General features: G+C 45.1%; 1 protein-coding gene across 6 annotated transcripts in view; it reads left to right on the top strand.

The window, feature by feature from the left end:
- DNAH1 (dynein axonemal heavy chain 1) overlaps positions 1 to 19,933 on the top strand; it is an 88,362-nt gene that overhangs the window by 15,701 nt on the left and 52,728 nt on the right. For 5 of the 6 annotated variants that reach the window (XM_027700367.1, XM_027700368.1, XM_027700370.1 and 2 more), the window contains 15 exons: positions 3,311 to 3,548; positions 4,128 to 4,200; positions 6,721 to 6,895; positions 7,407 to 7,563; positions 8,000 to 8,132; positions 9,490 to 9,651; positions 10,184 to 10,436; positions 11,683 to 11,840; positions 12,675 to 12,886; positions 14,129 to 14,418; positions 15,419 to 15,569; positions 16,145 to 16,338; positions 17,337 to 17,562; positions 18,197 to 18,316; positions 19,111 to 19,193. In XM_027700367.1, coding sequence (XP_027556168.1) covers positions 3,351 to 3,548; positions 4,128 to 4,200; positions 6,721 to 6,895; positions 7,407 to 7,563; positions 8,000 to 8,132; positions 9,490 to 9,651; positions 10,184 to 10,436; positions 11,683 to 11,840; positions 12,675 to 12,886; positions 14,129 to 14,418; positions 15,419 to 15,569; positions 16,145 to 16,338; positions 17,337 to 17,562; positions 18,197 to 18,316; positions 19,111 to 19,193 — 2,585 coding nt within the window. In that variant the 5' untranslated portion in view covers positions 3,311 to 3,350. The remainder of the gene's footprint in view (positions 1 to 3,310; positions 3,549 to 4,127; positions 4,201 to 6,720; positions 6,896 to 7,406; positions 7,564 to 7,999; positions 8,133 to 9,489; positions 9,652 to 10,183; positions 10,437 to 11,682; positions 11,841 to 12,674; positions 12,887 to 14,128; positions 14,419 to 15,418; positions 15,570 to 16,144; positions 16,339 to 17,336; positions 17,563 to 18,196; positions 18,317 to 19,110; positions 19,194 to 19,933) is intronic. The other variant, XM_027700371.1, reaches the window with a different exon arrangement.

The following is a 19,933-nucleotide window of genomic DNA, read 5'->3' on the forward strand; positions in this document are numbered from 1 at the left end:
TCCCATTTTGTCAAAGCTTTGGATCAAAGAATTGAAGTAGAGGCAACAGATCAAAAAGCTCATACCAGACGTTGAGCAAGACACGTGGGAGTTTGACTTCTTGGATGTGTAAAGCCTGGATTTACAGAGAAATTGTAATTATAGTTTTGCCACAATGACACACAGACGCTGTAGCTAGTGTTGTGTCAGCAGTGCCATAAGAATATGCTCTCATTTTGAACAGTTTAGCATAATACATTGTACTTGGTATATCTAGGAAACTTGCTTTTCAGATGTGAGAGGGCATGACTGAACTGCTGCAAAGATACGTGCTTCAGCAGTCAGGAAAAGATTTTTCCAAGCTTATTATAGCTAAATCAGGGACATCTGGGTGCCAGGCAGATGTTTGCTGTTGAAGAGCAGGGAGATGCTCCCAGATGTGCAGGGGCAGTGGGGAGCAAAGGGTTATTGGGGTGGGCAGAGGAGCTGCTTTCAGGTGCTCCAGGCAGGATGGAAGGTGCTCCCTTCCTTAAGCCTGGGCAATCCGTGCCAAGCTCTGCTGCCCAGGGGTGAGGATCTGGGGTCACCCTCAGGTGGAGGGAGGGGAGGACAGCCCTAGGTCTACACACTGCTCATTCTTTTGGGGGTGTGGGAAGGCAGGCAGTGCTGTTGGTGGAGCTGGAGCCTGGGAAGGAGTGAACTGCTCTGCAATAATCCCCTTGGCTCAGCAGCTAGGCTGAATAAAAGAGAGGGGGTCTCTCTTCTCTTAAACCAGCCTGGAGACTGTTCCTGAGAGCTGGATGGGAGCACCAAACCACCTGCTAGCTGGCACTGGAGTGAGCTCCCCACTATGCTCTGGGAAACCTCCTTACTGGAAAAGCTAGCCATATTCTAGCAGCTGAGGTGGCAGGAGAGTAGGATTCCCTTTGTGCTTAGCAGTTCTCCCATATCTATATCAGCTTTAGGGCACTCAGACAAGCTGTTTTACTAATTTGTTTGGGGAATTACTGGGAACGCTTTGGAGCCTGGTTTTGTTCTTTATTTTGGGTAGTGTGTGTCAGGGATTTTTTGCAGTTGCAAACGCCAGACCTTCCCTCTGCGCAGCTGGGAGAGCATGATGGATGTTTTTGAGCTGGACACTGAGTAGGAGTTTGTTTTATTTTGACATAAGCGCTCAGGAAGGACTTTACAGAGGTGCGAGTACATAGGGAGCAAAGTGGCAAAGAATTAGGCCTGCTGTGGGCTGGCTTGGTACACACTTCCCCCATCATGGGAACTTGGGTGTCGTCAGCAGCAGCAGCCACATTATTTTCATTTTAGGCAGAGATTGCCAGTCCTGCTAAACTGGGAGTGGGCTCAGTCACTCACCCTACTAAAAGTTTAGGTGAACCTGGCATCCTGGAGCTGGCTTTTTTGAATTGGATGAGTTTGGGATTCTGGTTCTAAGAGGTAAAAGCACAGCAAGTCATGTTGCCACATTGGCCCTGCTTCCAGGCCGAGGATGCTCAGGTGACATATCAGGGGAGGCACCACAGGGTCGTTCCGCCTTGCTGCTGTTTTCTGTGCTGGTGCAGCAGGCACGAAAGAGTCCAGCAGTGATTCATCAGGAATCCTTGGATCTTGGCTGATACCAATCAATCCTGCTGGGCTGCTAAAATAGATATGGCCAGAGCATAAAATAGCTAATAAAAACAAAATCCTCCATGGAAAATTCATTCTTCAGGGTGTGAGGTTCCAGTTGCCATGCCAAAGCAAAGCTGAGAGGAGGAAGATTTGATATTTTCTAGCTTGGAGGAAAGGAGGGGGTATTATTGATCTTGTCTCCCAGGTCTTTCCAATCTGTTCGTTTACTCCATTTCGCTTAAAAGATTCGCATCATGGTAACCTTGATTTATTATCTGATTTCTTTTTTGATTCAACCTCTCAAAATTGTGCACTGGCTTGAACCTGCAGTAATAAACCAGCACAGTTATTCCCTCTTATCTCCGACATGCATGTAATGCTTTCTCTGCTGCCTGTACCCAATTCATTCTCACAGACAGGCAGCAAGGTGAAATTTAGAAAAGATTGCCCTCTCTCATCAAGTGTATAGGACAGGCAGAGCTTTCACTCCATTCAAGAGCACAGCAGAGAGGGCATGGCAGGAAGGGATGCTGTGGTGTTGTCTCCAGGTCAGGTTGAGACTCCAGGGAAGTGCTGTGCCAGCTGTGGCCTGCAAGACCAGGCAAGGTCTTTCCAGCACTTAGCTTTGGGAAGCTGGAAGACTCCTACTGCAGAGGGTTGGCTTCCAGAAGTAAGCAGGATCCTAGCAAGGGTGCAGGACACAAACCATTAGTCAGGTAGAGTTGGATGAGGAGTCTGGGTCTAGCCCTGAGCAGGAATGGATCAATAAACTGTATTGTCCTCAGAATATCTTTGAGAGACACTGTGGAGAGCTTTGACTCATAATTTATAGGAATCAGCTACACGGGTATGTATACATCATTATATCAACACATGTGTGTGCAGGCTGGAGGGGTTTGTGTCACTGTAGCTGTTCTAATTAGTTACAGTAGTCATCTCTGTGTTTAGACAAGACTAAAATCAAGGGTTGCATTATCCTCATGCCAGAAGTCTGAAGGCTGCTCTTAATTGGTATCTCTCAGTGCACAAGGGTTTTTATAAAATAAAGCTGTACATCTGGGCTATTTGTCTGGACTTGTGTCTCCCAAGGTGGAAGCATAGAACTTATTTGTGAGCTGAGATCACCAGCAAAAATAGCCCCTGCAGGAGGAGAGAGAGGGGAGCTTCTGGCTATATTTTAATATGCGTTAGGCGATGCTTAAACATCTGTCATGAATTATTTAAATGAAAGAGTCAGACTTACACCTGGGAATAGCTGTGTTGGTATCCTAGGCTGTAGCCTACTCCTGCTGGGGCAAAGTGTGACAAGGTTTTTAAGGGATTTGGGTGCAGCAAAAGTAGTACTTCTCTTGTAGTCCCAGTTTATTTGAATTCTCCTGGCAGCCTTTTGAATGCTGCCACAGATCCGGGAAGCCCCTGCTGCTTAAGGAAAGCAGCTTTTCATGCATGTATTGCTGGTTTTCCCCCTCCAAAATCCATCTGGAAAAATAAAGCGGTCTCTTTCCCCGGGGTTAGTGAGCTATTGAGTCAGCTACATGAGACCAATGGCTCCCAGCCCACAAAGTCAGTGCTTGGTATCAAATCAGGGGATCGAACCCACCTTGTTACCCACTCATCATAGCAAGTCAAGGATATCCAGCGTGGAGGAGGGTGGGGAGGGGTGCCAAATATACAGTGTGTGACAGGCTCGGTGTCTTTCCACTTCTAGCAAGCCCGGAGCTACTTCACAGCATTTTTCTCCTAAGAAGATGGAGAAAGCAAGGAAGGACTTGATTAATTTTGTGGGTAGGAGCCGTCCCAGTACAAGCAACGAGGCTTCAGGCAGCCCAGGAACCAGCCTGTTGCATTCTGAAAGCTCCAGCCAGGGGCCAAGAAAATATTCAGCCTCTAGAGAAAAAACATTTTCTACTGATGTCCTCACTCCAGAAGCCTCCAGTAGCTCAGGGGTAAGTGCAAAGAGCAATTCATTTTCCACTACTGACCTAAAATGAAAAGACCCATGGTATACCTGGTATAGACATATATAGGTTCACCCCAGGTCCTAGCCCTTCCTTTTGGTCAGAGGCCTTTGTGCAAGATCTTGACCCTTAAAAAGTGAAGCCATAAGGCTCATCCTGATCATAGTTGTGCTGCCTTCCTCAGTAGCCAGATAGCACTGTCATGATTCCCTGGGTTTAGGATGCCAGCATGGCAGGGCAGGCATGTTGGTTGTGAGCGCAGGTGATATTTGGTAGTAAAACCCAAATGACTGGCTGCCTAATCAGCCCCCAGACTACATCTTAAGCTGACATCAGACTGCACTCTGCTGACAGATCCCCTATCTCTGCGTGCTGGGCTGGAGTTACCAGGCATTTGTGTCTCTCAGCCTTTTCTGACCATTACTCAAGGTCTCAGTTGCCCTTAAAGATCTGGTAAGGTCAGTCTTACACTCTCACTTTCTATCTGGACCTCTGTGACCTCTGCTTGCACTGTGCTGCAGCTGTGCTCTGTTATCTCTGACATTTCCCTCAAATGCTGCATTCCAGAGAGCTTCTGCTGGTCCCCACATGTACCGGTCTTTGCTGAGGCAGTCGGACCTCGAGCACCACACCCCTAAAGGTAAATACGCTGGGAGGAAATGTGGTGGGGCAGGAAATGGGGCCATAACTGTTAAGGTTGCCTATAGTGGACATGCTGGGAATTAGGCTGCTGACACTGGGTTAGTGCTCTGCTTTCATTCTCCTCTCAGTGCTCAGGAATGGTGCTGAGCTGCTTGAATATCCCATGAAAAGTGAATTTCATTTAGAAGTGAAGCAAAGTGAACTGACTGGGTGGTAAAACCATGCTGTCTTTTCTCCTGGATATATCCACTCCTTGCAGGGTTCAAGGTGGACTGTGCTGCTGCCTATGGGAGTTCTGGTCCCGCTGCCAGGAGAACACTGAATTTGCATGTGTTTTTATTGCATATGGAGCCAGCAATGGCCCTTTCCTGTGAAAACCATAGAATCAGAGAATATCCTGATTTAGAAAGGATCCACAAGGATCAGCAAGTTCAACTCCTGGCCCTGCATGTGACAATTCCAAAAATGGGACCTGCCTAAGATGAGAGAGCTATATGGATTTAGGTACTCATACCCAAAATCATGGTTCTCTCATTTATTCATTCTGCATCCAGCTGTACCCCAGAGCAGTTTGTTCTCCCTGGATGCAAGAGGTCTCTGTGTGTACAGAGCTGCTGGTTCCACCTGCTTACAAGAACTTGTATCATGGATGCTCAAATATAGGAACAGAGCATGGTGAAAGGTTTCCCAGCACTCTCCTGGCCCCTAGAGCACTCCTGGGGATATGGATCATAGGCTGGCAGCAGGTGGGAAGAAACTGTGTGTGTGAGAGGATTTTAGTCTTAAAGAAAGATGGGAACTGTACATACCACCTTCCTGTGCTTAGAAGTGACATTTATTTTCATGAGTGAGGACAAATGATTGCTTCCTTGAGTGAATCTTGACAAGCTAGACTCATCCTTAACAAGTGGAGACAGAACTCTATTTATGATCTGCTGCTTCTTCAAGGGGGAAGAAGCTATCAAGCTGGAAATGTAAATGCAAATGAAACACTAAGTATTGACATAAATAGTTGATAGTGCACAAAGTGCCATAATGGATGGTGCCACGGATTTGGCAACAATGAAGTGACAAAAATGGAACAGCTGTGCTCCCTGACAACAAATATAAATCAGGGCCATTCTGTTAAGACCCCAAGCAAGAGATGTGCACAGGGCTAAAGAGCTGCATTTTAGGGATTCCTCGAAATCATAATAAGCCTGCATGTTGGCATGGACCATGCAAGTGTTTAAGATCACATTCATGCCAGGCTCACTGCCCTTCCTAAGGGAGGGGAATAGAGAGAGAGGAGTCAGTTCAGTGGCCATTTCCTTTAGTCTGTAAGCAGACAACATACAGCTACAAGGGTTGAGTCAGGGACTATTTAAGAAGGACAAAGGAATGACTTTTTAGAGGATCCTTTCTGTACCTGACCATCCTGAGACATGTCTGGCTTCAGCATTATTGGCCGCTCTGCACAATTGCTTTGAAATCAAGGGTCACATCCATGACTCAAGAAGCACTTGGAGCGGGGTGAATGGTTGGGTTCAAAGCTCGATGTTCAAAATACCCAGTTACAAGCCAGAACCTTAAGTTTCTCCTTGATAGAGTGTGAAAGTTCATCAAAGGAAAAGCTCTCACTCCACTAAAATCTATTTTTAGTTCAATGCTTAGCTCTGTCTAGGGAATAGTGCTTTTTAAAGCTTGCATGCAATTACTTAATTTAGGTTAAGCTTCAAATTCCCAGTTTGCTGCTGTTCTATTATTTGTGACTTGTTTAGCAATATAAACAGTTTGGTTTATTTATGGGGTAAATGACATGGTTTAATTTCTGCCAATTCTTGGAAATGTATACTTTTTGCTTAGTCCAAATTTCCATTGAAAACATTTGGCCAAATGGTGAGATTGTTAGCGGTTTGACTCAGGTTTTTTTTCTCACACCACCGCTGATGTGAGTGGGAGGTTTGCTTGAGCAAAAGCTGAAGAGAGAGAGATTTGTCCCAAGGTGTGAATAGGAACTTCAGAAGACAAAAATGACCTGAGCAGCTTCTTCTCCCCTGCAATATTCATAAGCCCTTTATCACCACCTTGACCAAGTTCCTCCCAGATACAACTGACTCTTGGTCTCAGGGCCCCCTCAGGGAGGCAGGGGAATCCCACCCCTTCCTGAGGGTGAGGGAAGCTGTGCACTAGAGACAGCAACTTGTCCACTATCATGTAGAGGGTCTGTAGCAAAGCTGGGAACAAAACAGAGCTCCTTAGATCCAGGTCAGTACCTTGCCTCCTAAAAAGCTGCGTGACAGTAATTCTCAGTGAAGGCTTCTTCCATGCCATCATTTTGATACTGGAAAACCATAATGACATACTGTAGCAGGAAAAAAAGGTCTTTCTTTCTGTTTCTAATTTGGTTTCTCTCACAAATCCTAGTGAAGTGACTTCTGCAGACAACCCAGTAGACAGCAGAGTCCTTTTTTGGGTGTGAATGTAAAGCAGAGTGATGGCTGGTGGTTTCAGACATGTGTTTCTCTTTGTCTCTTAGTCACACAATTCAAGATGCCTGAGGACTTCAAAAGTGTCTTGCATAAGCAAGTGGTTGGACCATCCACTGAGACCTTCACTGAGTCAGATTTCCCAGCACAATCATTTAAGCCCAAAGTGCAGATTCCTTTTGAAAGGCTTCCAGGGCAATCTCCTCGGAAGGTTGAAGTAGAGAGGTAAGTAACTAGAAAGTGGGTAGAGGCATCATTGTGGAATGGACACAGCAGATTAGGGTGTCAATTTTTGCTTTCAAGACATAACATGTCAAATATCCTTAAGAAAATACTATGCTGTAAGGCAGTGGTCTCCAAAGTGAGGTGTGCACACATTGCAGGGGGTGCAAAAGACAATTCACTGGGATGCAGGAAGAAAAATACTGGTTTTAAATAGTGTTTATGTCATCTTTTTCTCATTCTTTTTTAATTTCTGCTTTTGTATACGCTCTGTAACTTGCATAATGTATTGGAACAGTAGTAAATGTATATAATTTATAAATTGGAGTAAGTGATCATTCCAGGTCCCTTCCAACTGAACTGTTTTATGCTAAAAATGAAGAAATAGACATGTATGCAATATCTGCTCAAAAATGTTTTTACTGGTAGGTGTGCACGATCAAGAGTGGAGTTGTAGGCAGGGGAATGCTTACAGGCACATGAGGTGATTATTTCCTCTTCCGATTTAAAACAGGAGGAGGCGGCTGTATCTCACCTTTGATATTGCTGAGCTCTTATCCAGGAAGGGGATAGACTCCAATGAGCTGATGCCAAGGCACTATGACCCTGACAATATCCCACCTCTTGAGGAGACAAAAGATTCTGTCTTTCCCATCTACCTCCCATTAAAGGTAAGACAGCACGTTTGGTACTTGGGCCAGTTTGGGCCCTGAAGAGTCTCTACAAGATGCTGAGCATCTTCTGCAGGGTTCCCACAACTTCCACCAGAACTAATAGTCCTTGAGAATGCTCCTCACTGTCATTTTTGTGTCCAAAGGAAAGGCATCTCATGTTTCCTTCTGAAGGCAGTACTCAGCAGTATTACTGCATTGAGACCTCTCCAGGTGGTGGTCTGTGCTCCCTAGGAAAGGACTGGAGGTACAGATAACTGCTTTCTGGGAGAAAATTGTTGACCAAAGATCAGCACAGCTTTTGAACCTGGACTGGTTTCCATTTTTGTAGCCCATTTAGGAGCTGAATGTTAATTTTCCTCTCACAAAATTTTGCATTGGGTGTTTTCTTCCTTCTGAAGTAAGTCTTCATTTCACTCATGTCCTGGCTTTTTAGGTATTCGACAATGACGAGTATGACTGTCGAACTCCAGAAGAGTGGATCTCACTGGGACTGGAGCCAGGATCTTCCGATAGAAAGCCAGTGCCTGGAAAAGCACTTTTACCTACAGATGATGTACTTGGACATGGTAAAGCTTGAATGAGTTACTGCTCAAGCAAGGCAACACTAACAGTTACTGGCCCATTCAGCAGAAGGGAGCATGTAGAGTCTGATGAATGTAGCTCTGAATAGCAGAAAAGCCTTGTCTCGTTTTGACCAGGTTCAGGCAGTGAGAGCAAGAGACCAGGGGTTCACCAACTATCAGTCCTGCCCTGCCCACTGTTTTAGAAGTAGCCTCTGCCTTTTGCCTTTCTGTTTTTGTGCCTGGAAGTCAGTACAGTCAAAATTTCTCTATATTGATACGTAGCTATCTTCATGGAGTTAGTTAGCTTACACACAATATGTTCTGCCTGGATTTCACTGCAAGTGCAGGATCCGAAGACAGATTCAGACTACAATGAACATACAAGTAGTAAGTGGGCCAAGTAAAGTGTGAACATTGTTTTCCTATTACTTGGAGCCTTCTTAATGAGAAGGCATCACTAGGTACAGTTGTGCTGATGTCCTGTCATGGTTGCAGCTCATATCAACACATCTGCAGTGGCTTTAAAGCATAGGAACTGGCAGGCATGCTGCCTGCAGCTCTGGGGCAACCTCCAGAGGCTTGGCTGTCTGCAAAACCAAAGCATAAAACGTAAGCTGTGTGTATCCTCAGCCAGCATGTGGTTCTGCTTGCAGCTGTCTTGGGAAACGCTGCACCTGATCATTCCCCAGGTTGAATGGACTGTTCTGCACACAGGTAGTCAGACCCTCTGGGCCCTGGGGAAGGTGAGATCACTGACAACTGTATAGAGTCAGCACTCTTGCAAATTCTTGTGGTTCAGACCCGTTCTCAACTTCAGCATGATGCCCCCCTGACCTGTATCCATATTGATATCAATATAAATACATATCTCTCTAGTTAGCACCTCCCAGCATTCGAGAGGATCTGAACATTTAAGAATTAGATGCCCTAGGAGTGACTCAGAGAAATAATAGACTGGGGGAGAAGGTGCAGGGTTTTATGGCCACTCTGAGTTATAAGAATGAGGACCTGTGTGGAGGGTGACACAGGGCTAGAGCCACATATGGGAAAGGAGAATGGGATCCCCACAGTGCCCACATGGACATTGAGGGGTCCTGGATCAAGAGATGAAGGAATTGGGAGGAATTGTGGATCATCCACAGGGAACCCACAGAGGTAAAAGAAAGAAAAGTTGGAAATTCTAATCTGTGATACCTAAGTTAATTATTTAATTGATCACAGCAGAAATTATGTGAGATTGACTGAGATTCAAACTAGCAAATGGTTTTGACTGTAGCATCACTGCTCTGATCAGTGAAGTCCATTTGCTGTAGAGTCCAGAAGAATGGACTAACCCTGTTTTAATCCTTGATTTTCTCAGAGGACCCCAAAAGCCAGGATTTGATCTATGAGTGGATTAGTGTTGGTGTTCTGGATTATGACAAGGAGACAGATCTCTACTTGGTCCATAAAACAGATGACAATGGTCTGGTGCGGGATGAAGAAGGGAGACCCATCCTCAATGGAGGAATAACTGCTGAAGGTGTGTTTTGAATAAGGCCTTTTGGTACCTCACATATAGTTTGAGAGCCAGTTCATTACCCATGCTTGTCCTAGGTGGAGATGGGAAGGACATCAGAAAGTCATTTAATCCTTTCCTTGTTATTGCTCTTGACATGTGTCTGTTTAACCTGTCTGAAAAATCTCCAGGGAAAAGAATTCCACACCCTAATTTCACACCCTATTTGAGGTTTTCCCTTTGGAGATACCTTTCTTTTTAATCCCATCTTTCCTCCCTTCTAGAAAAGTAAAATGTTGGTCTTTCTGGTCCCAAAGCCATTTTGAAGGGGAATGTGGACAGATTAAGATGAAGCACTCCTCTCTTTGAAAGGTTTGGAGATGCTGCTAACTCTGTGCTATTTACCTCTTGCTGTCCTCAGCTCTGGTCCCTCATTTTGATCTCCAGTAAGCCAGCCCAATTATACTGTCTATCAAAAAGCTGCTGTCAGCACTGCAGGCCATTCTGAGTTTTGTTTTCCCTGCAGACTCTTGTAAGCTTTACTTTCATTTCCCAGGAAGAGCTCCGTTGTTGCCGTGTCAGTACTGGGTGCCACGAGTTTGCCTGATGTTCCTGGCTGAGGATCCCCAGGTGTTCGCGGAGCGCGTGGCCGCTGCCGACAGGTTGCGCAAGAAGACGCAGGGGCTGCTCATGTATCACTTGTATGTGGACTGCATGCCCACAGAGGGACTGCACAGCATCAGCGAGAACAGCCTGCAGAGGATGAAGCTGTTGGCTATGCAAACACCCAAACTGAAGGATGAGAAGAGGTAAAGCGTCGCGTCCACGTCTGGGGGCTCTGCCTTCAGTCCATAAACACTGTAGGACTTCATAGGGCTACAAAACAAGTGTCAGTGGAGGCAGATCTTGAGCATCCAACTCACAGAGTGTGGATCTCATCTGCCTTCCAGCCTGTGCACATGCACACCACTCTGTTGCCCAGAGTGTCATCAGAAGTAGGTAGGACAAGAGCCCCATGGACACATGTACAGGGTGGGTGGTCTGTCAGTGTCCCCAGATGAAGTAGATTTCTTGTGCAGATCCACCAAACCATGCTTACACCTGCAGTTAAGTGGCCTTCAACAGCAGGAAGGTTGGCAAAAATGGCATGGCTGACCTTGATGTCTCCCTGTGCTTTCAAAGAACAGATCAGTCATTGCTGTATTGATCTGCAGACCGCCAGTTGTCTCCAGAGACCTGACTGATGCCTGCTGGTGACTCTTGTACCTATTAACCTATTGCTAAAACAAATCAAAATAAGATATGCACAGGAGGAAACAAACAGAACAGGAGATCTCCACCTGGATATAATCAAGTATCTCTTTGAGATGCAGTTCATAACAGGAAGGCATTTTAATGTCCCTGGGCTGATGAATCATGAGCCATTGGTGTGTGTTGCTGGGAGTCAGCCGTGACTGATTGCCCTGCTCAGAGACAGGAAGGTGTGAAGGGCTGCATGGTCTGCCAGCCTGAACTAGAGAGTAGGAGAGTAATTAGTCTCTGTTTGTGAGCAGAAATATAGGGATAAAGAAAGTACTCTGCCTGCTTGAGGTGAAGGATGGTGATTTCCCAAGGCAAACAGAGCGGGGTTTCAGCACTTATGCACATGTTCTGCCTGAGCAAACTGATGTCAAGAGGTGTTCAGCAGGAGGCAAATGAGAGGCCAGCTTGGATAGCCCAACTTTTCCAGAACTGCCATCTAGCTTCCTCAGTTTTTGGTTAATTCTCTTTAATGCTTCTCCCCAGTGGAGATTTTGCTTTGGCGTGAAAAGACACTTGAGAAGGCTGCAGTCCTAGTCCTTGATCCCCTCGTGCCTCTGTCATTAAAAGTCCAATTGATAGCTTTGCTGGCTGCTTGATTGTCTGCACAGCTCTCCTGATTTGTTCAGTAGTAGGGGAGCTTCTGGATTAGCAAATTCAGAAGGGAGATAATGATGGGGGGAGTTTGCAGTAAAGCTACAGACATACGTCTGCTCAAACACCGTGGATTATCAGTGTTTCTGTGTCTTGTAACAGCATGTCAGACTGCATGTGCAACCTGGAGGAAGAAGTGAGATTAGAGTATAAACACACCATGAACAGGATCAGCTTCGACAAAGTTGTCAGTTCCAAACCTGAGATGTTTTCTTATGTCACCCTGCCAGACAAAGAGGAGAAGGAAATACCAGAGAAAGGTAGGGGACACAGTGAAGCAGCTTGAATTCAGTGTGGTTATGGGACCTCCTGTCTTTAACAGCATTCGTAGTTTGCTGTAGGAACTCTCAGGTTCAGGGTAATGATTAGGGCTCGTAAGGGGCAGCAGCAGGAGATTGTGAGACTTTTGAGTGTATCTCCTCTTTTTTAGGGTGTATTTGCATGTTCATGTTACCTCAGTATAACACATTACCACCCATCAGCTAAGCTGCAGGAACTCTGCAAGTGTACCCTTAGTGGCACCAAATGCTTGGCAGTGTGATTAGATCAACTGCCTTCTGCTTTGCACTGTGCTGGAGTTGACTGCCTTGCATCTGCTGTGCTCAGCTGGGGCACACCTCAGCTGTGAAAGAGGGCTCAGGCTCTTTTAGAGTCCCAAACTGGAGGAAAAAGGCCACAGTAAAAGATGGGGTGCCATATTTTGTGCACTTCAAAGGCTGGAAGGCCTTGAGGTGGTTCACAAGTGGCAGCTTACAGATGAGGTGACTCAGCTGTGCCTTGAAGCCTCAGTGGGAAGATTCTTCAATTCCAATGTTGTTTCTCATGGAAACTTCATGAGCCAAAGCCTTGGGAAGGTCAGGCACTAAGACAGCCCCTCAGCCCCTAATGGGAGGCTGCATAAAATCTCTACTGCAGAGCAGAGACTCTCTTTTTCATCCAGCTGTCTGCTGAAGCTGGTACGTGAAGCTGAAGCTGCCTGTGCATCGGTGCAGAGCCCTTTTCACAAATGCTGTCCCAAAGGGAGCTGTACTTACTTTAAAAACAGGAGCTGGAATGGCTGTTGCAGGCAATGACATTCTTTTCTTTGGTGCTAGGGCTCATCTGGATCCCAGACTACCCTTTTGGTAAACGACAAACGCGTTTCAGCTCTATCTCACTCCTGAACAGGCCAGAAGTCATCTTTCTTCTGGCACAGGTGCAGGATGAGTGCAACAAGGTGGCTACCATGTCTCTCTTTAGCTCATCCTTAACCAAACTTGTCTCTTTGGAGGAGTTTGAGGAGATCCAGACCCAGACCTTCACTCAGGTGAGCAGAGGAAGTGTGAGGGGTGAGCACATGGAGCAGCCACCAGTGCTGTCAGTGTGTATTAGACAGATGCAGCAGCTGTAAATCTGTTCCCTGAAATCTGATGAACTGTCCAAGGGGACATTGTGGTTGGGGCAGGGAGGAGTTTGCATATGCCTGTCAAATTGATTGGGATGTGGGGAGAATGGGCTGAAAGGGCCCTAGCCCCCTAGTTAGGATCAGCCTATGCTGACCATGCTCTTAGTCATGTGTTGAGTAAGTGGCCATATAGGGCTGCAGCCCCTCTCTCCTCCACCTGATTTCCATGCAGATAACAGTCCTGGTTGGCACTCAAAAGTTTCCTTTCTTTTTATTTCTTTTTCTTTATTTCCTCATCCATCCAGCTGCAAGGCACAAGATCTTTGATTCCTCCTGAAGCACTCATGGGGGTAGTGCTTTTCTACACTCTATGTTCTTTATGTACTTAATTAAATTGCTCTGCTTACAATGCCAGCAGACAGAGTAGGACAAAAATTTGCAACTCTGTGGTAACTCTCACCAGAAGATCTTTGTGTCCTCTAATTGAGGGCAGCACATTGCACCCTGGCTGTGGCAACACAAGTAGGTTGCACAGGGTTGCACACTAAATCAGTGGCAGGGAACATGTGCTGGTCCTTCCCAGTCCCATGCTGTTTCAGCCAGGCACTGTTGTCATCCACTTGGTGACTAAGGTTCTTTTATTACACACAAACAGCAGCTGCCTGTGGAGCAGAAGTGACACTTGGTGGTATTTTAATAAATTAAAACACTGCAGACTGCTGCTACTGCCCTTGGCTTCTTCTGCTCTTTCTCCTCACTTGTCAAGAGAAGACAACATTCTGTCCTTTATTTGCTCATCATACTGTCTACACAACTTTTTGTAAGGGACCCTGACACAGGCAGCTCCAGGGATACTGTTCAATAGAAAAGAGAACAAAAAAGGAACAATGTATAAAAAGAAAGAATAGAGCACTCCCACTTTTTAATACCAGGCTTTCTTTTTGTGGGTCTTTTGTCAGTGAAGGAGATGTATGACCAGGTTCAGATGCCACGTGTGTGTGCATGGGTTTGAGAGCTACTATTTAGCTGCCACAGCTCTGAGAGAACAGAAGTTTTCTTTCATACCAGAGCCCAGCAGCCCTAGCTAGTAGCTCACCTTGCCATACTGCTTTCCCATCAGCCCTTGGAGAGTTACTCAGCTTATTTTTTTTTTCTTTGCCCTAGGTTGAGATATTTCTCAAGGATACTTGGATTGATAATGTAACGACTGCAATAAAGAGCAGCTTTAGAGATGCTGGCAAAGACTGGTTCAGCCTGGAGCAGAGTGACTGGGATGCCTACCAGGGATCCAAACTGCATAAGCTGATGGAACGCATCAGATTCATGCTTCAGGACTCTCTGCGATATCTGGTCCAGAACTCACTGAGCAGCTTCACTCAGCTTTTGCTGGATGCTTGCCAGAGTGTCCTGCACTGCTCAAAGGACATGGAGTGGGGAGATGACCTTGCCAACATGTAAGAAAGCAAGAAAAAAGAAGGGGTGGAAAGAACAAAACAGCCTGGTGCTATTGTCTTTCTGTCTACTGTTCCACAAGTGCGCTTTGCTCTGTATGAGGGCTTTAGGCTGAGCTGTTTCTCCCAGTCCTCCACCTGACACATTTGCTTGAGTATGGAAGAACGACACAGAGCTGCTCTGTTGGTACAGCTTTCAAGCTGCTGTTAGTGATATGGGACAGCCCATCAGAACCAAGGTCTGCTGCTTTGATGTGCTGCTCTAAAGATCAGCCACCTCCAGCATTCTTGGGGGAGCAAATTATTACTGCTAGGTTTTTTCTGGATGCCAGGAAGAAGAATACCAGGAGGTATTTCATTCTTGGATAAAACCTCAGAAGTAGGATCTGGCTTGGGATCTCTGAAGAATACCAAATTTAGGTTATCACAGTGCATAGGATTTTATTCCTTTGGGTATTGATTTAAGGATTTTTGTCCCTCATGGTATTAAAAAAGGAACATTTAGAAATGGAAAACCAGAAGAAAAAAAAACAACAACAAAACCCTGCCACTCATATGAGGCCTTTTACCCTTAAATTAGTGGAAGTCTTGACACTGACTTCAGCTGATCCTGAGTCATGCTGGTCACATACAAGATTGGGTGATACTAATATAACTTCCAGTAGGTGCACTTTAGGAGTGTATTGGAGATACTGAATGTCTGGTTTGAAGAGCATCAGTAATTTTTCTGTAAAGCAGCACCAATTCGCAAGATAAGGTTTTGACTTCTGGGGAATCTGATATGTCATGATTGATGTTTCCTTCACTTTTGATAGAAAAGTGTTCTCAATGTTTTAAATGTAGAATGCAGTGTTTCATACCTTCATCTGCATGAGACAGTCCTCCTCTCCTCTGCTTTCCCTTCCTGTCCAGAAGGCATTTTAATATCAGCACCAGAGCAATACAGTTGTATGCCGTTGTCTCAAAAAGCATTCCTGTTCTTTCTTATCTCTTCCCACCGTAGGCCTCAAAGGAATCCACTCTTTACAACTGACCTTGTGCTAGACAGCAGTGGCATTGTCTTCAGCCCCTCTGTGGAGACCTTTGAGATGTCCCTCACTTCTCTGTTCGACAAGGGAATCCTGGCGACTCACAGTGTCCCACAGCTGGAGCAGGTGAACTCCTCTGCATCAACAGTGATACAGCTGTGAATGTCTCAGTGCATTGCAGCTCAGCATAGACACCCCTGAGCTTGTAGTGAGGGAGAGAGGTGCAGAAGTAGGTAGCTGGGAATGCAGTTAAATCAATTTGGGCACAGCACTGTGCTAATGCAGTTCAATTCTGACAAGATTTCTTCAATCTCCCCAACTTTGTAGCTATTCTGTCTAGTTGCTATCTCTGCTTTGATGCTGCAGATTCTGTGGGCACATGTCCTAAGCAGCCTGGTTCCCCTGGGTGCATGGCAGCTGAGAAGAGCAGACTCATAAAGGAAATACCACTGTTTGCAATGCTGTCAGTTTAATGCAGGTCTCTTCTGCATATTTATTCTTCTGCCTGTTACTGTCTCCCTAGATCCTCCTCCTTTGGGGAGCAGGGGCAACATAAAACTGATAAAACAATTCCTGACACAATGTAGAAGGATGGATTGCATGAGCTCCCAAGGGGGCCACCAGCGTTTGTCATGCCCCTCTGCTGAGGAGGCACAGTTAGCTCTGCTAGTCCTGAAAGACCTCTATCCTTCCTCTTCCAGTATGTGTTGGAGAACATGGATATCACAGGCACACCCTTGCTGGAATCAGTGGGTTTGCATGAACCAGAAGTGGAAGAGCTACGTGAGGCTCTGCGGGCTGCCATCCAAAAGACACAGATCCCTCTCCAAGCCTACGGCAAGAGATATGAGAAGTTCTTAGAGATCAATAACAATGATATCCAGTACTTCCTAAAGTAAGTGGCTTCTGACAAAGCGCGTCTGACCCAAATGGCAAGCCTTTGCAGAAGCTGTTGTGTGGATGGGCTGTTGTGTGTTGTGTGAGAATATGGGACCTGTTCTGAGACCATGTGCCTCAGATGTGAGATCAGGCATCCATCAGAGGCAGCCTTCAGCCATGGGTGATGGTCCATGCTTTTAGAGGACATTGGTGGTGGCAGTGAGAATTTCTTCCTGCCTCTGACAGCAGTCACATTCCTGTCATGTTTGTCAGTGTAATTGGAGATATTAATGGCCCCAAAAATGAATCATCCTGCTTGAGAATCCAGTTAGCATACTTGACCCTGACCTCCTTCATATAGTGTCTGTTCAGGCTGATAGCTTTCTGTAGACAGTAATGTTTTCTTTTGTTTCAGCCCATTGTTTTCACTGCCAAAACTCTTTGCACCTATGCTGTCCTTTAGCCTCTGTTACTTTAAAGGACTTCTATTTGGGTGTCACATTTTCTCCCAACAGTGGGAATGAAGCCCTTTTTCTCTTCTGTTGTTCCAGCTTAATCAATTTACAAATCCTATCTGACAAATTTCTGTCTCTTCCCAGAACACACTGAAGTGCCTACCCTCCCCTGAGAAGCTTCCTGATCTTGCCCTGTTTACGCCAGTGCTTTTATTTTGTCTCTCCCTCTCTTCTTGCCCTACTTCCTATTTCATCGCTTTCTTTTACTCCCTTTCTACAGTTAAAATATTTTGTGCTCTTATTCCATTCCACAGCTATTGTGCTCTAAAACTCATTATAGATTTGAGTCTGTCCCTTCTCTTGCTACCCAATAATGTTCCTCAGAAGACATTGGCACCTTCTCAGTCTATGCTTGCAGAAAGTTGTAAAAATTCAAGTAGATTAATTTAATGCCTTGATCCTTTTTGTGGACACATCTGGACATTCTACAAACAGTCTGGATGCTCAAATATTGTTAAGGTGTACATTATCGTTTTTTTATTGGTGTTTTTATTTACAGAGACTATGAAGAGCAATTTCCACCTGCTCAGGAGGTGATGAGAATAGTAAGCAAGTATTTGTCTGAAAAGGAGAACATGGACAACGTTCTCCCTAGTTCTGTTATCATTGGTCCCTTCCATGTCAGGATAGAATATATTAGGCAAAATCTGTCTGGAAAATACAAAGTGCTTGCCACTTCCGTGTTGGACATGCTGGCTAAAAACCTCCATTTGAAGGTCCAGAGTGTAAGTTACCTGGTTCAGTAGGTTATCTGTCTTCGTCTTGTCTTGTCCTTCTGCTTTTGAAGTCGCTGTGTTTTTGTAAAATGGACAAAAGACAGCACTTAAGGCCACATCAATGAAGATATTTTAAAGATCACATTGGAGTGAATATTTTAAATTAAAACTAGAGGGGAGATATGCATACTCAACCAAATCAAGTATTAAATATACTCAGTAGATTATGTGCCTGAAACCTGTAGCTCTTGAGATTCTTCAAGACCTTGCCATCTTATAAAATGTGCTGGTGGATTGAAAAGGTCTGAAAAGACAACTGGAAGGTCCTTCTGCTTGCTCTGAGGATAACTGGAATATAGACAATTGCATCTGCCAGCCAGTTGTCTAAATCTGTTATAGTCATCATTTCCACTATACACCTGCAGTTCCTCTTGCTCTTTTTTTGGCAGTTTCATTCCATTTGAGCTCAAATGAGATGTATGGAGAAAGACTGTGAAAAAGAAAAAGACAGAGCAGGGCTATGTACTCATCACTTAGACCACCTGCAGTATGGGAAGTGGGTGGGTCATGGCAGGTTTTCCAGTTTGTTTATTAGCCATTAGTGACTTTTTGGTGGTCTTTTCCCCACTGTGTCCTCCTGCAGATCTGTAATGCATATGAAACCATAAGCAGCAAAATTCATGTGAAACCAAAGACTATCGAGGAGCTGACGGAGCTGCGCGACTGGATGAAGGGAATCCCCGAGCAGCTGGCTGTGCAGCAGGTAGGACATGCTCTCATTTGGACATGGACACCAAGGGAAGTGAGGGGGAAGTTTGTCGTTGCAATGTGTGGTGTCTCAGAAGCAGAACTTCAGTTTTTTCACTTGAATGTCTTTGCGTATAATGCCACAAGATTCCTGGCTTTGTATTTTTATAATTCCTAAGACTTGTATTTTTAAATACACATATAGTAAATTTAAATATCTTTGCAAAACAAAATAGCAGTTAAAAATCATGCCTAAAATACCTATGTATGCATTTTGCTGCCTTCTTGATCCATTCTGCATTTGTGTACTGAATAGCTGTCATTTAAAAATGAATGCTGTTTTCAAGAAAGTCTTTCTGTTACCCAATGTTTATATTGCTGTTAATGTATTTCTTCTAATAGGACATTCTAGTACTGAGTTATTTTAAAGTTATTTGAAGCATAGGTCTTTTCCCAGCTGAACAAACGGGGAACAAAGGCATCAAGCTGTAAGCTGACTTGTCTATGCCAAGGAGAGAACCTGGAGGATAACCCAAAACGCTCAATTTCTGTCCAGCACTTTATCCACTAAGTCACACTTCTTTTCATTCACATGGAACAGAGGGTGATGATGGTGTGATCATTCGCAGAACAAGGGGTTTAAATCCATTCCCACTGTTCACATAGCACAGAAGCAGCCCACATCACATTAAGCTTGTGTGACTAATGCTCTTCAAAGGCACCTCATGAAAATGAGGTGCACACCAGAGAGTTGGAATCAGCGTGGTCTAAAGGTGTATACTTTTTGTCTCTTTCTCTCACCCTGTGCAGCAACTGATTGATGAAGTCATGGAAGATTACAAGGTCATGGAGGAATTCCTTTACAATCTCACTGAAGAAGATTTCAGTGACAAGTGAGCACAAGGCATTTCTCCCACTGTCAAAGTGGGACTCTGCAGCAATTACCATTCTCAGTGCTTCAGGGGCCATGTGTCTATCAAGGGCTCCTGCAGAACTTTTAAGTGTCTCTCAGGCTATATGAGCACTGAATTCTTGAAATGAAGTTCGTAGACAAGAAGTGTGAGTTCATGCTGCCTTCTGGCCTGGGGCAAGGCAAACCGGTAGCTATTAACCTGTTTAGCATAGTAAAGCCCCTTTCTCTTGGTGGTTTTTTTTTGGAGGGTTTTTTTGAGACATTTGCAAGGTCTCAAAGTGCACATTTTAGTCTGTGTCTGAAACTAAATGAACTCTTCCAAGATAGGAACACTCCCATAGTTTTCTTAAGAGTAGGAAGCAACTTGTACCCTTATTATTACTGCACTTCTTCTCTGTAAGATGTTTTTAGAACCTGTGCCAACCTGTCCTAGGGCTGAGCTGCTTTTCCTGCAGCTTCTGTGGGGTTTTTGGCCTTTGCACCCCATGTTTCTAGTTTCAGGAGCACTCTGCAGAGACTCACTCAGGTTGTAGACACACTGGACCAAGTACGTGTCATACGAGAAGTACTTCCAGGGCTGAGCAGACTTTAGAAGCCTCGTGGCTGTGTTTGTGATCTGACTCTGCTACTGGGGCACAGTCAAGACCCAATCAGAGTAATAAAACAAAGAGGAGACCTAGGAGATGGCTGATCCCGAGGTTCTGGGAGGGGTGTGACCCC

Source organism: Neopelma chrysocephalum, unplaced genomic scaffold, assembly GCF_003984885.1.
Source record: "Neopelma chrysocephalum unplaced genomic scaffold, ASM398488v2 Primary Assembly neopelma1_147, whole genome shotgun sequence".
In the NCBI taxonomy this organism is placed as follows: domain Eukaryota; kingdom Metazoa; phylum Chordata; class Aves; order Passeriformes; family Pipridae; genus Neopelma; species Neopelma chrysocephalum.